This window comes from Hyperoodon ampullatus (assembly GCF_949752795.1).
Source record: "Hyperoodon ampullatus genome assembly, chromosome: 1".
NCBI lineage: Eukaryota > Metazoa > Chordata > Mammalia > Artiodactyla > Ziphiidae > Hyperoodon > Hyperoodon ampullatus.
The window spans coordinates 219,672,247-219,685,310 of NC_136914.1; the positions used below are offsets into that span (position 1 = coordinate 219,672,247).

The window sequence follows — 13,064 nt, forward strand, 5'->3', positions numbered from 1 at the left end:
CATGGCTCACGGGCCCAGCCGCTCCGCGGCATGTGGGATCTTCCCGGACCGGGGCACGAACCCGTGTCCCCTGCATCGGCAGGTGGACTCTCAACCACTGCGCCACCAGGGAAGCCCTGTAACACTTCTACATCCTCTTTGCCCACACCATAGACTCAATGCCAAAGATCAGACGAGAGCTCAAATATTAGCCCTCACCCCAGTCCCCTCAGTCAGGCCCACTGCCAGAATCTAAAACAATCCATAAGGCTTCCTTCCTCCACTATGGAGCAGAGGGCAACTGATGGCTGGCAGAGAACATGGCAAATATGCTGACACGGCAGTTCTAACATGGTCCCATCCAGGCCAGCGTGTGCCTGCTCCAACCCCAGGAGCTGGCACCCACAGGCATCACCTGCCCTCAATGCCCAGAAGGAGTAACTCTGAGCTGGTATCAGTCCTGCAGGAAAGCACTTTCTGCTGGTCAGTGCATTCGGGGCTGATGTAGCCACCCACTGGCCAGCTTTTGCCCCTGGAATACCTGTTGTGAAATAGGTATGAAAAGCCACTCTGTAGCAACCAAAAAGCTCGTTAAACAGTAGCTACCAAAGGAAGTTTTGAAATCTGCGTCCTGAAGGAAAGGAGAGGACCAACCAACCACCCCTTTAGCCAGGGCTGAGCTGAGTGTACATGTCTCGGCTTAGAGCTATGAAAGGAGGTGTGGGACCCCCTAATGACAGGACTAGACATCACTAGTGGGTCCCATTATTTAAAAGCACCGCCCTCCTACCAAAGCATGTCATCCCCCATTTTACAGATGAGAAAACTGAGGTTCAGAAGTTCCATGACTTCCCAGGCCACAAAGCTAGCAAAGGATGGAAACAGGATTTGAACCACTCACCCACGTAATTCCCACCAGGACCTCCAGAGGTGCTCAGGTGCCCCCCTGAGGGTTGATGCTGTAGCAACGGTTAGGAAGAGGAAGCGGTATTGGCTGCTGGAGCCACAAAAGCAGCAGGACTTGGGCTCCTACACAACCCCCACTACAGCCCCATCATTCCACGTCCACTTTAACAAGCCCACTTAGGAAGGCACCGCTGCAACCTATGCCTGGCATGGCACCTCCATCCATCCATTCTCAGCTGAGGGGCTTTCTGCCTTCCTCCAGCTAGATTTCACAACGTCAAGCTGGCACGCAGAACCAGTATCAGGATAAACACCAAGTCTTGAACTCAGAGCAAGAAATGGAAAAGAATTCACTGGCATCAAAATCATGAATATGGAAAATCAAATGAGGTCTGGCCAGGAAGCTTCTAGGTCAAGATGCTTCAAGTTGAGCATCCCAAGGGGCTCTGTGGAGCTGAGGCCTGGCGAGTGCCAGGGAAATGCACAAGAGCTCCAAGCTGGAAGGTGAGGGTCAGGTGTCCAATGCGTTCAAATCTCCAGATACACAGTATTGTGTAGTTTCATGCCACCTGCACTACAGCCACCCTCTTCACTCAGAGAAACAGAAGCAGTGCCCGGGAGCCATGATGTGACAGAAACTAGGACAGAGAAGGTCTTCCATACGGAGCAAGTGGCTGGGAATGGTCCTAATTTTGAGGGCCTCGCTAATAAACCAACCAGTTAATTAATGAACTAGACCACCATTTCTTCATTTACTGAAACACTACTTTGGTCCAACCTGACACCTCCCACCAAAAAGAAAGGTCCGCTGCACTGCAGAAGTGTGGTTTCAGGGGCTCGGACTTGCCTCAGTCCCCTTCCTAGGGCTCAGGGATCACACTGGGTCCTTTGTCTTCCCAGGACGGGACTGCCCCAAGCAACAAACGATTGACACCACCTCTCCCACGGGACGGGCTGCCGAGCGCTCAACGCCAGGCGTCAGCCCCTTAGTCAGGCCTATGGGTCAGCGCCCGCAATAACAGCCTTCACTCCTCCCCGACACACACCCGGGGGGTGGCAGTCAGCACTAGCACGGATTCCTTCTTGCTTTCGGGCTGAGTCCCATCACGTCTGAAGCTGAGTTACAGCGGATTGATGTCAAGGGCCAGTGGACAGCACTGTCCCTGTCTGCCGCCGAGCAAGTCAGGGCTGGCGGAGGGCCCTGGGTGATCCCCTCAGAGCCAGAAGGGACTCCTGGCCCCGACCGGCTCCCAACCAGCCACCGAGACACTGTGTGCTGCTTATAGCTCTTGCCCCGGGAGGACAAATTTCTGGAAAGTAGACTGTAGAGGAGTAGGCAAGGCTGGCCTCTGCAAATCCAGAGGCCCCGTATCCACCTCTGCTGCTCTGCTGCCCCCCAAAATACCCGATGCCAGGTGAAAAGCTCTTAAGTTATCTGATGGTCTCTGGGAATGCAGAACTGGACATCAAAAGGAGACAGAGTTCATAATTCAAAGCCAAAGAAAGGGTCTATATGAGTCAGAAGGAGCAACTGCTCTTCTGAATACTTCCATCTCTCTCTCTCACTTTTTGGGGTTTTTTGGAAACAAAGAGCTGCACATGGGGTTCACCTTTGAGTCTAGCTGCGGCAGCTGCTGACTCCACAGCAATCCTGAAACAGAGACAGCAGTGTGTGGTGCACGCAGCACGAATCCAGGATTCGACAGGACCCAGCTCTGGAGTTCCTTGGAGACCTTGGCAAAAATCACTTACCCGCCCGGAACCTGGAGGCCCCCAAGTGTAAAATGGGGTGAGAGGTGGAGGTGGAGGTCACAAGACCAACTCGATGAACTTGAAGCTCTCAAACTCTACAACCCTCTTCTGCGAGTTCAAGCAACTATCTCAGTCCTGGGAAAGCCCTGACGACAGCATTAACCAAAGATGGAAACCTCAGCAGGACGAGTGACTGTCAGCCACTGGCCGGCTCTGTCGGTCCCAACACAGCATCCAGGTTGTTCAATAAAACTTCTGGTTGAGGGCTTCCCTGGTGGCGCAGCGGTTGAGAGTCCGCCTGCCGATGCAGGGGACACGGGTTCGTGCCCCGGTCCGGGAAGATCCCACATGCCGCGGAGCGGCTAGGCCCGTGAGCCATGGCTGCTGAGCCTGCGCATCCAGAGCCTGCGCTCCGCAATGGAAGAGGCCACAACAGTGAGAGGTCCATGTAAAGCAAAAAAAAAACAAAAAACAAAAACAAACAAAAAAAACTTCTGGTTGAGTCAATAAAGGCCATTTAAGATGTCTTCTAACCCTCAGAGGAGTTTCCAAGTTTAGAAAGGAGGAAAGTAGCATTTGTTGCTAGCCACCTAGGTACCAGCTGGGTGTTTTCACCTGTTTACCCAACCGATTTCTCATAACCACTATAGTGGGTTGAACTGTGGCCCCAGAAAAGATAAGTCCACGTCCTAACCCCTGTGAACGTGACCCTATTTGGAAATAAGGTCTTTGTGATTGAGTTAAGGATCTCAAGATGAGGTCATCCTGGATTGAAGGTGGGCCCCAAATCCAATGACAGGTGTCCTTACGAGAGAAAGGCAGAGGGAGATTTGAGACAACACAGAGAGGAAGGCCACGGGAAGACAGAGCTGGAGATGGAGTGATATGTCCACAAGCCAAGAACTGCTGACAGCCACCAGAAGCTGGGACAGAGGCATGAACGGATTCGCCCTCGGAATCTCCAAAAGGATCCAACCCTACAGAGAGCCTGACTTCAGACTTCTGGCTTCCAGAACTGACAAGAGAATAACTTCCTATTGTTTTAAGCCATCCAGCCTGTGACGATGTGTTACAGCAGCCCCTAGGAAACTGATACAGCCATCACAGAAACGAGGTAAGCATCACCGCTGAGAGAGGCTCAGAGGAGCTAAGTCACTTGTCCCAGTTCGCTTGGTCCCCAGTGTGTGGGCCGACAGACCCGCTAGGCTCACAGCACTAGGCTGCCTTTATCTAACATTAGTGAGTCTCAGCACCTTCCTTTTCAGACGCGAGGAGAGTGAAACCAAAAGTTAAACGACTTCTGCCAGGCTGCTGCTTCTTGGTGGCAGGGCCCCAGGCAGAATTCTGCGCTTCAGCCTCACTCATGGATGAACTACGGGTGAACACTTGCCACCTCCCAGAGCTCACTATTTTAAGGAGAGCCCGTTTTATTATCACCACAATTACTGAGATGGGGAGCTTCACACTAATTTTCCCTTGCAAGTAAATGGCTGAAAAGTAATGGTGTCAATTTTAATGAGCATCAAGCAAGGCTCCTAAAAGGGCTCCCATAAACCAAAGCATTTCCCGCACACACAACAATGGCTTGCTATTTAATTCCAGAACACAAGAATGTCACTTAAATTACACAGCTTTTACATTAAAGTGCTTATGGGGATGCCTTTCCAAGGAAGAATTTCAATAAAAAGGTCTCACCCAGTTTGATGCGTCGTCATATCCAAACTACAAGCCTATGTATCATAGCAACAAAAATAAAACTTTGGAGAATGGGAAAGAGGACAGGACTTCACTTTCTCTGGGGAAGAGTCTCTGATATCCTGTCAAACAGAGATGTAGCTGAGAGGCTGCTATCACGCAGCCATGTATTAAACTTGGACCTACAGGCCACCAGAAATTCACTGTTCGAGCCTGAACCCCTTTTGTTTCCACTTGCCGAGATGTTCCGGATGTCTGTCTGCCAGCCCTGTAAGTCTGCCTGAGACTCTTCAGCTGACTCAATTCTTATTTTATTACCACTTCTCAAAGCAATTACTAGGGTTTTGAGCAAAGATGAGAGTATTTCACACCTCCATCTTTCCTGAAAATGTCTTATACTCCACTGACTTTTGGCTTCTATTTATAAAGAAGGTTCAAGGCTTGGAAAATTATTGGGGTTGAGCTTTAATGGATATTCCCAACCAGCACTGTGTCATTATTGGCCCACGTTTAGCTGGGCGATCTCCCAAATTTGTGACATAATCAGGCCTTTCTCTGCATTACTCCATACACTACGCTCCCTCCACATTACACCACTGAATCATACGCTCTTTTCAACAAGACTGATTGCCAGGGGATTAACATTAGACAGCACAATTCCATTATTCAGCAGCCCAATTCAAATCCAACCCTAAATTCTAAGAGAGATTTCAGGGCTTCACAGAGATGAGCTGCCAGAAAGCTGAAAGGGGAGGTGGGGTGAGGGGCTTTTGAACGTTTTACATAACAGCTCAACCTAAAACCTGCTATAAGCAAGAGCCCGCGGCTGAAGTGGCCGAGATATGACTCCTGATTCCTGGACTGGCCCCAACCAATCTTAATGAATGATTTGTAGATCTCTGCAAAGCCAGGATCCCCAAAGATGGCTGTAGCACAATGATTTTATTCCCACAATAAATGACTTTTGTCCAAAATTAACTATTTAGAACTTTTAGCCCCAAAACTTTCTTCCCTTTAATAGGAATACTTTCATGTCAAACTCAGGATATGCGAGGTCCAAAGTGAAATCCAAGTGGTGTGCTCCTCTTTTTTTTTTTTTTTTAATTTATTTATTTTTTTGGGCCGCGCCACGCGGCACGTGGGATCGTAGTTCCCCGATCAGGGACTGAACCCGCGCCCCCTGCATTGGAAGCGTGGAGTCTTAACTGCTGGACCGCCAGGGAAGTCCAAGTCGTGTGCTCTTTGATCAATAGACTTATGACACATCAATGCCAAAATAAATGTTAACCATTTTCTTCTCATGTTTGAGTGTTACTTCTCTTTGTGTTTGTTTGGTAAAATATCTGTACATAGTGATTCCCACTAAGAAACATTCCACAAATATCTCTGTGAGAAAAGAAGGCTCTTAAAACTCAGGCTTTTATGAATATCTATAGAATCTATATTATACAAAATCCTTTCAAATTTCACATTAAGGCTTCTGAATAACAAAATGTTGCTTTTTTCACTGAACACTTACAAATGGAGATAAAGGCTGTATCATGCTTTCTAAGGCAGAGTTTCTCATGGATTTAATTTAATCTGATAGAAAATTTAAATGGTTTTCTATTTAATTTTCAGTTAACCTAAAACTTCAATTAACCACATCTATGTAATTTGGTTAATCAAGCTTTTGCAAAGCTTCTTTAATGGCTCTTTGGACAATTCAAATATCTATGGGGTCTCTCTCCTCAAAGAGTTTATATTTTATTGAAGGAGAAGAAATGCCCACGTGTGAAATAATACTAAGGGCACACGCACAGGAAATGATGGCGGAAGGCCTTTGTTTATGGATGCACAGTGGGTGGGCATGAGTTTGTGGGGTTACAGAGGGTCACACTAAGGCAAAATGAATCAAGGTGAGACTGAGACTTGAGCAGGAGTCAGAAACCTGCATGTGGGGATGTGCAAACCGATTAGGTAACCCACAGCAAGGACTCAAGGACAGATGGTCACATTGAGAGTCAGGGTAGACGGCAAAGACAAAAGGTGGCTTCTACAAAGAAAAGATCTCAGCCCACCATCCCGACACGAGACACCTCCTAGGTGTAAGTTTATCAATCCTCCAACAAGACAGAGAAACAGCTTCTTCATCAGTTACAACAAAACCCATCATAATAAACCAGACTTAGGAAGAAATTTGAGTTTCCAGGACAACAAGCTATGTTGTCTTAAGATATTTCATTAAAATAGCTTATTTTAGCACTTTGATTAAAAAAAAGTACTCATAAGCCCATTAAAACAGTTCCCTTTTCACAGAAGAAATAGCTTCTAGGAATAGACGTTGAACTTGTAGTGTCTAATGACTTTCTTCTGATGGAACTGAAGGGTCCCTTGACGTTAACCTTCGTCCAACCAGCTATAAGCTCAGTCATTATAATACCTTTTCCTTTACTCTTCAGCCAGCATTATATAGTTGCCCTTCTTTCAGAAACAACGTTCTCCCACAGCCCAACTGTACCTTTCCCTGCACACGCTAACATTTTGCAGAGAAATCTCAGCTTCCAGAACGTCAGCACGTCTCACACCACATCCACATTACACAAGATGATGCCTGGGAGCCAAGGGGATCACGCAAAACACATAAAACTCAGGAAACAGAACACTGTCAAATGACAGAAGAATCCTTCCCAAATGATAGCGTGTATTTAGAAAGAATGAAGACAAACCAAGTCTCCTGAAAGCACGGGGAGAAACAAGACTCACTTTCACAATTTCAAATGAGTAAAGCTGCAGCAGGCTGGCACGTGGCTGCCACTTGGGGAGAAGCAAACTCACCAACAACATCGAGGTGGTACGTGTGATTGATGGACCCGTAATCGTTCTCCACCACACAGGTGTAATTTCCTTTGTCGGATGGGACCACGCTTTCCATGATGAGGCTCCAATGCTGGTTTCGTACCTGCAAAGATAAGAGTAAAGGTGGTTATTGAATCACCTTAGTACAGAACACCAGGAGCTTTGCTTTCTTGATTTAAAAAGAAGTTGAGGGAGACGAGGAAGGTAGAGAAGAATCACCTGAATTCTAAATTTTCCTCATAATAAATACTCAGACTGGTGACAAAGGAAAACAATAATTATCATCATGGTGAACGTCTGGCAAGCTGACATCATCATGTTAAGATACAAAAGAGTGTTTGCAGTAGGTCTGTCACTCTTATGGGTTTGCGGGGTCCTCCAGGAGCCGCCAAGTAGCCGGGGAACCTAACAGTAACCCACAGTATCAGCACCCCAGGGCAGGTGAGCCTCAGACTGCTCATCCACTGGGAGCCCTCAAACCCTACGGCACCAAGGAACTACGCAGAGCAAACGCCAGTGAACACGTACTGGAAACCAGGCACTTTCCTGAGTGCTCCTTTCCACCGCAGCTAATTTAACCTTAACGATCCCAAGGAGCCCACAAGGTAGGTGCTGTTATTGTTCCGGGAAGCTTCTGGTGTGAAGTCCTCTTAGATCCTTCCCCACAGCGCTTAGATGCTGTCAGGACATCTCAAGAAGTGTCAGCTGGAAACATAGGTCTGCCCCTCCCATCTCTGGCTGAATAGATGCTACATGTTCCTGAGATACACTCGGAATTTCAAATATGGGAGCAATGAATCCTCAGGACACTTCAGTTGTGTATGCATCTGTTTACAAACTCCTTGAGACTTTTCGAAGATAAGCAGCGCGTGAGAAAATACGTTATTGTGATTCTCACCCTCGTTCTGTCAACATGCAAACAGACTAAGATTCTAAGGTTTCCACCTTGCTTTCAAAGTATTTCAATAGACTCAGGCTTTCAAGCAAGCATGCTTTTTCCTTATCAAGGCCAAAATGCAGATTTCATCTTTCAGGTTCATGGCTTTAATATTTCTCTCCAAATCCGTATCATTCTTTAAAGGCATTTTGGACAAGGCATTCTGGAGAAATGGAAAGAAAAAATAAAAAGCCAGGGCCTACTCATCTTATTTCAGGAATTCCAACTGACCTTCTGAATGATTCCCTGAGCACTGCAACTGTTTTCTGCCTTAATCACCTAAAAAACCGATAATGCCAGCAGAGCCCGTGCAAGCACATGAGTGATTCAAGGAGCTAAATTAGAGAATAAAGAAAATCATCTCGCGAACGCTCCATTATAAAAAGGGGAGGGCAGAGCAGCTGTCCACTTTGAAAAGCAGAGCCAACAGAGGTAAGAGGTTAGAAGAACACGCTATAGGACAACTCATTTCATGTCAGCCGTTCGGTTCAGCACAAGCCATCACTGCAGAGCACAGTTACTGATGCTGAGTCCAAAAACAAGATTGCCAGTCATCACTAACAGTCTTAGGAAGCATCATGGGGGTGAAGGCTGGATTCTTCTTCTTCACAGACTACAAGCCCGGAATTAAGACTGCGTTCCGAGCAGTCACTTTGCTTCAGCTGCTGCCTGAAAACGACTCCCCCTGTAAACCATGGGGGTTGTTTCAGTCTAAGGTCCTAGAGCTGTCTCACTGCCCCAGGTGAAATGTCTGGCAGTAAATGAACATGAAGTCATCAGATCTACAATGGAGAGAGTCTGTTCTCTACATTGGAGTTGGCTGGGCCACAGACTTTTAGGAGAACCAAAACAAGAGGCTGTGTCTCCTCTTGGGATAAGCTCCTTCTTTGCAGAATGTATAAAAGGGATGCTCAGGAAGAGGAGAAGATGTGAATGCTAAAATCTCCAGTTTAAGAATTCTCTATGGAAGTCCTGGCCCCCCTGGGGGCTACCCCGGAGCTGTAGGCTCAGAGCATGGAAAAGGTGGGTGCTAGCTCCTTGATTTAACTCGAGGCAGATGAGCCCACAATGAGACCCTCCCTCTCCATAAGCGCTCAGGAGTATCAGGAATGGGACTGTCTTGGCCTCTGAGGAACCAGTCACGTGGAGGGTAACTCGGGCCGATGTCACCAAGCCACGTAATCCAGCATTTAGCCCTGCTGTAAATATTCAGTTCTTTGAGCCCCTGCTCAAATGTCATGCCCATAAGCCCTTAATCATGGCTAGTGCCTGTCTCTGGACCCCAGCCAAACTGTCAATGTCTTTCTTGTGCCTGGATCCAGATTTGGCACAGAGTGGATTCCAAATGGAGCTGAACCTGAACTGTGCAGGCAGGGCATGGTCTGCCTCTGCCCGAGACATTAAATCTTGGCATATACAGCCCCGCATGCCACTGCCTTTTTTTTTTAACCCTAGGGCATATGGTCAGCTCCAGTCTTTCGTCGGGGCTATGGCATTCCACGTAAGATCTACCAGGGCATGTGCTCCCTGGATATTTACTTCCTAGAGATGCACGACAATAATGTTAATAAGTTAACATTTATAAAATGCTTTCACAATGAGAAACACATTTACCCAACAGGGTGTTTCTGCCCTTCCAGAGACCTTGGTACTCAATCAATATTGCCCCATACAGTGCTGTTAATATTTATTTTCTTACACCGCGGCTCCAGGATTTGATTCCTTGACATAGCACCAATCCCCAATTTTATGAGCTGTGGCATTTTCCAATGGATGCCCTTGGAAGCCTCCAACAGGGAGACTAGTTGACACTTTTGTAGGGGACATCCTACCATTAATTATCGGCTGCTTAATGACAAGCTAAGAGACTACAAACAGTAACTCTACAAAGATGGGGAACAGAGGCACAAAGATTTCTGTGCTTTTTTAAACACACCATTTCCATACCAGATTCCGGGTACTCCTAAAGAAAGTGCAAAAATGTAAGATGTCACCTTCAACATGTTTTTCTCAATTCCTCAGCTTTTTAATGCTCCATTGTTTCTGCCACTTAAGTCAAATGAACATAAACCATCTTTGGTTGCACAGAAGAGGGAATGTAAATACTCAATAAACAAATGAAAAGATGCTTAACCTCATTAAGGAGCAGGGAAATGCAAATTAAAACAACGATGAGACACTGTTATTCACCAGTTGATTAACAAAAATTAGAAAGATCAATGTCATTGAGTACTCGTGAGGGTGGAGGGAAATAGAAACTCAAATTGATAACATAAGGTGAGAAAAATCTTTCTGTAAAATAATTTGCTAGTACCCAGTAAAATTAGCAACACACTTTTTTTTTGGACCCAGTTAATTCCACTTCTAGAAATCTTGCCTACACAGAAAAGAGCAGGATTACTTCAAAGCACATAATAAAATTGTTGCTTCAAGCACAGTTTGTAACAGAAGAAAACTGGAATCCATCAACAGGAGACTCATTCATAATGAACAGTTTATTCCAAAAGAATAGCATACAGTTATTAAAAAGAATGAGGTATTCTTATGTTCGGTCCTGGTAAAATATCATCAATAGTTACTGATGAATGAAAACAAGTAGCCTGAATGCAAATATGTATAGTCATGATTCCATTTTGTAAAAAATATACACACACAAGACACACACGACACACACACACAACCTTCTAGGTGCATATAGGCCTGAATCTGTAAGCATGACTTGTATACAAAGTAAAATCAGAAAGAAAACGTACTAAATTGTTAGTGATATACTTTATATAATTAAGTAGTAGGATTAAAAATGTTTACTCCTTTCTCATTTTCACTTTTCAAATTTAAACATAAATCTCACACACATACAACAAAAAAAGTGAGATAAACCCTAGGGTAGTAGTTGTTTTGTGGCAGAATCACTGCATGTGTAACTCTCAGGCAGACAGACCACAGAAGCCAGGGAGAAGAGAAATCCTGCAGTAACCAACACATGCACAATCCCTTCTTTTCATTCCTCCCTGTGGCTAAATCTTCGTGGAATTCATCAGTATTTTTCATCTGCCAAGGAACAAAATGAGAGAGCATGGGGTTTCAAAACTATGTTCACTAAAAACTTCTAAAAATAACATTTCAATACTGAAACCAAGCAGACTGAAGCTAATGGCCTCAACTCTCTTCTTACTTGTAATCCAAAAACTGGATCCACAAACATTCTACACCCTGTCATTGCAAAGACAAAAGGTGGCCCAGACAGGTTTTCTCGGAATTCCTCAGTTACCTAAAGCCTCCACGTTGCACGTAAAACCCCTAGCCTTCAGCTGACAACTGGGAATGTCGATGGAGTTGGTAGGACACCAAAACACCTAGGTGAAAGGTGAAAGGTCAAAGACCCAGCTGTCACCTGGATGTTTACTTTCCACATTGCAAAAAACTCTGAACATTTCCAAACAGCCAGGTGTTCGATAACAAGCAGAATAAACACCCAGAAGCTGGATGGAAAGTTTTGCTCTGTGCCAAATCCAGGAATGATGTGTCCACATGATGGTAAATACCCCCAACACTTCCTCCCACCAGTATCAGGGCTCAAATTATGGAGAAGGACAGCACTCCCTTTCAACCCTGGCCTTCATAAGGTGCCCCATGAACTACAATTCAACGTAGACCAGGTGTCATGAGGATGCGTAAAATCTTACTAGCCCATGCCAGATCCCCATTTTCAGCTGGTTCCTGGGGGACTCCAAACCATCCCTCTGGGATGTGTATATACAAACTGAGCATACATGTGCCAAGGGCTGTGGCACATGCTGCTTCCTATCACCAGGCAGACCTGGAGACAAACACCTGTTTAATGCTTAAACGCCAAGAAATTTGCTTTTCGGGAGGGGTCCAGAGAACAGGGCTGAGTGAGCTCTGATCTTTGAGGACCAGTGGCAGAAACTCTTCCCTCTACTCAGGAAACAATGGATCTCTCCAGAGGAGGTGGGAAGTGAATTATAAAATGCAAGGCTCATCTCTTCGATGCCTGTTCCCTGACGGTGCCCAGAAAGGTGCTCTGCGGACAGACTGCCAAAAGGGCATCCACTGCCTTTTGAACTTAACTCTTTAAAAACGTCATGGCCTTCTTTAAAAAGCTAAACACAGAATCACCATATGATCCAGCAATTCCATTCCTAGGTATACACCCAAAGGAACTCAAAGCAAGGACTCAAACAGATACTAGTATACCAATGTTCATAGCTGCATCATCCACAGTAGCCAAAAGGTGGAAACAACCCAAGTGCCCATCAACAGATGAATGGATAAACAAAGTGTGATATATCCATATAATGGAATATTATTCAGCCATTCTTTTAAAAGAAGGAAGTTCTGATACATGCTACAACATGGATGAACCTTGAACATATTAAGTGAAATAGCCAGATACAAAAGGACAAATTTCCTATGATTCCACTTATATGAGATACCTAGACAGGCAAATTCAGAGATAGAAAGTAGATTAGAAGTTACCAGGGCCTGGGGAAAGGAGGAAGAGGGAATTAATGTTTAATGGATACAGAGTTTCTATTTTGGATGATGAAAAAGTTTTAGAACTAAATGACAAATTTTATGTTATACTTTTACCACACACCAAAAAAAAAAAAAAAAATCTCATACAGGTCACAGAAGATAGAAGAACAGCATCATACCCCTCCCCCCAACTTTACTCTCAACAGTATACCTTGCATCAACTGATATTCATATGCTCTTGGGAAGCCGTTACTACCTACGTGTCTTTCATTTATCGTAACAGTGTTTTGGATTTTTTCTTAACAAAACATGGAACCATATTTGAAAAAAAGCAGTTTAATAAGGGCATGAACTTTGGAGCAAAAATTGCCTGGGTCCAAATAACAGCTCTACCGCCTAGGAGCCCCATCTGCAAAAGGAACAAAAGAACAGTGCCCACCTCTTTGGGCTGCGCAGG

General features: G+C 45.4%; 1 protein-coding gene across 5 annotated transcripts in view; it reads right to left on the reverse strand.

Annotated features, from left to right (window-relative positions):
• Window positions 1-13,064, reverse strand: part of FGFR2 (fibroblast growth factor receptor 2) — a gene marked incomplete at its 3' end in the record, with an annotated part of 102,463 nt that overhangs the window by 44,144 nt on the left and 45,255 nt on the right. For all 5 annotated transcript variants that reach the window (XM_079708450.1, XM_079708451.1, XM_079708448.1 and 2 more), the window contains one exon: window positions 7,150-7,273. In XM_079708450.1, the coding sequence (XP_079564576.1) occupies window positions 7,150-7,273 (124 nt within the window). The remainder of the gene's footprint in view (window positions 1-7,149; window positions 7,274-13,064) is intronic.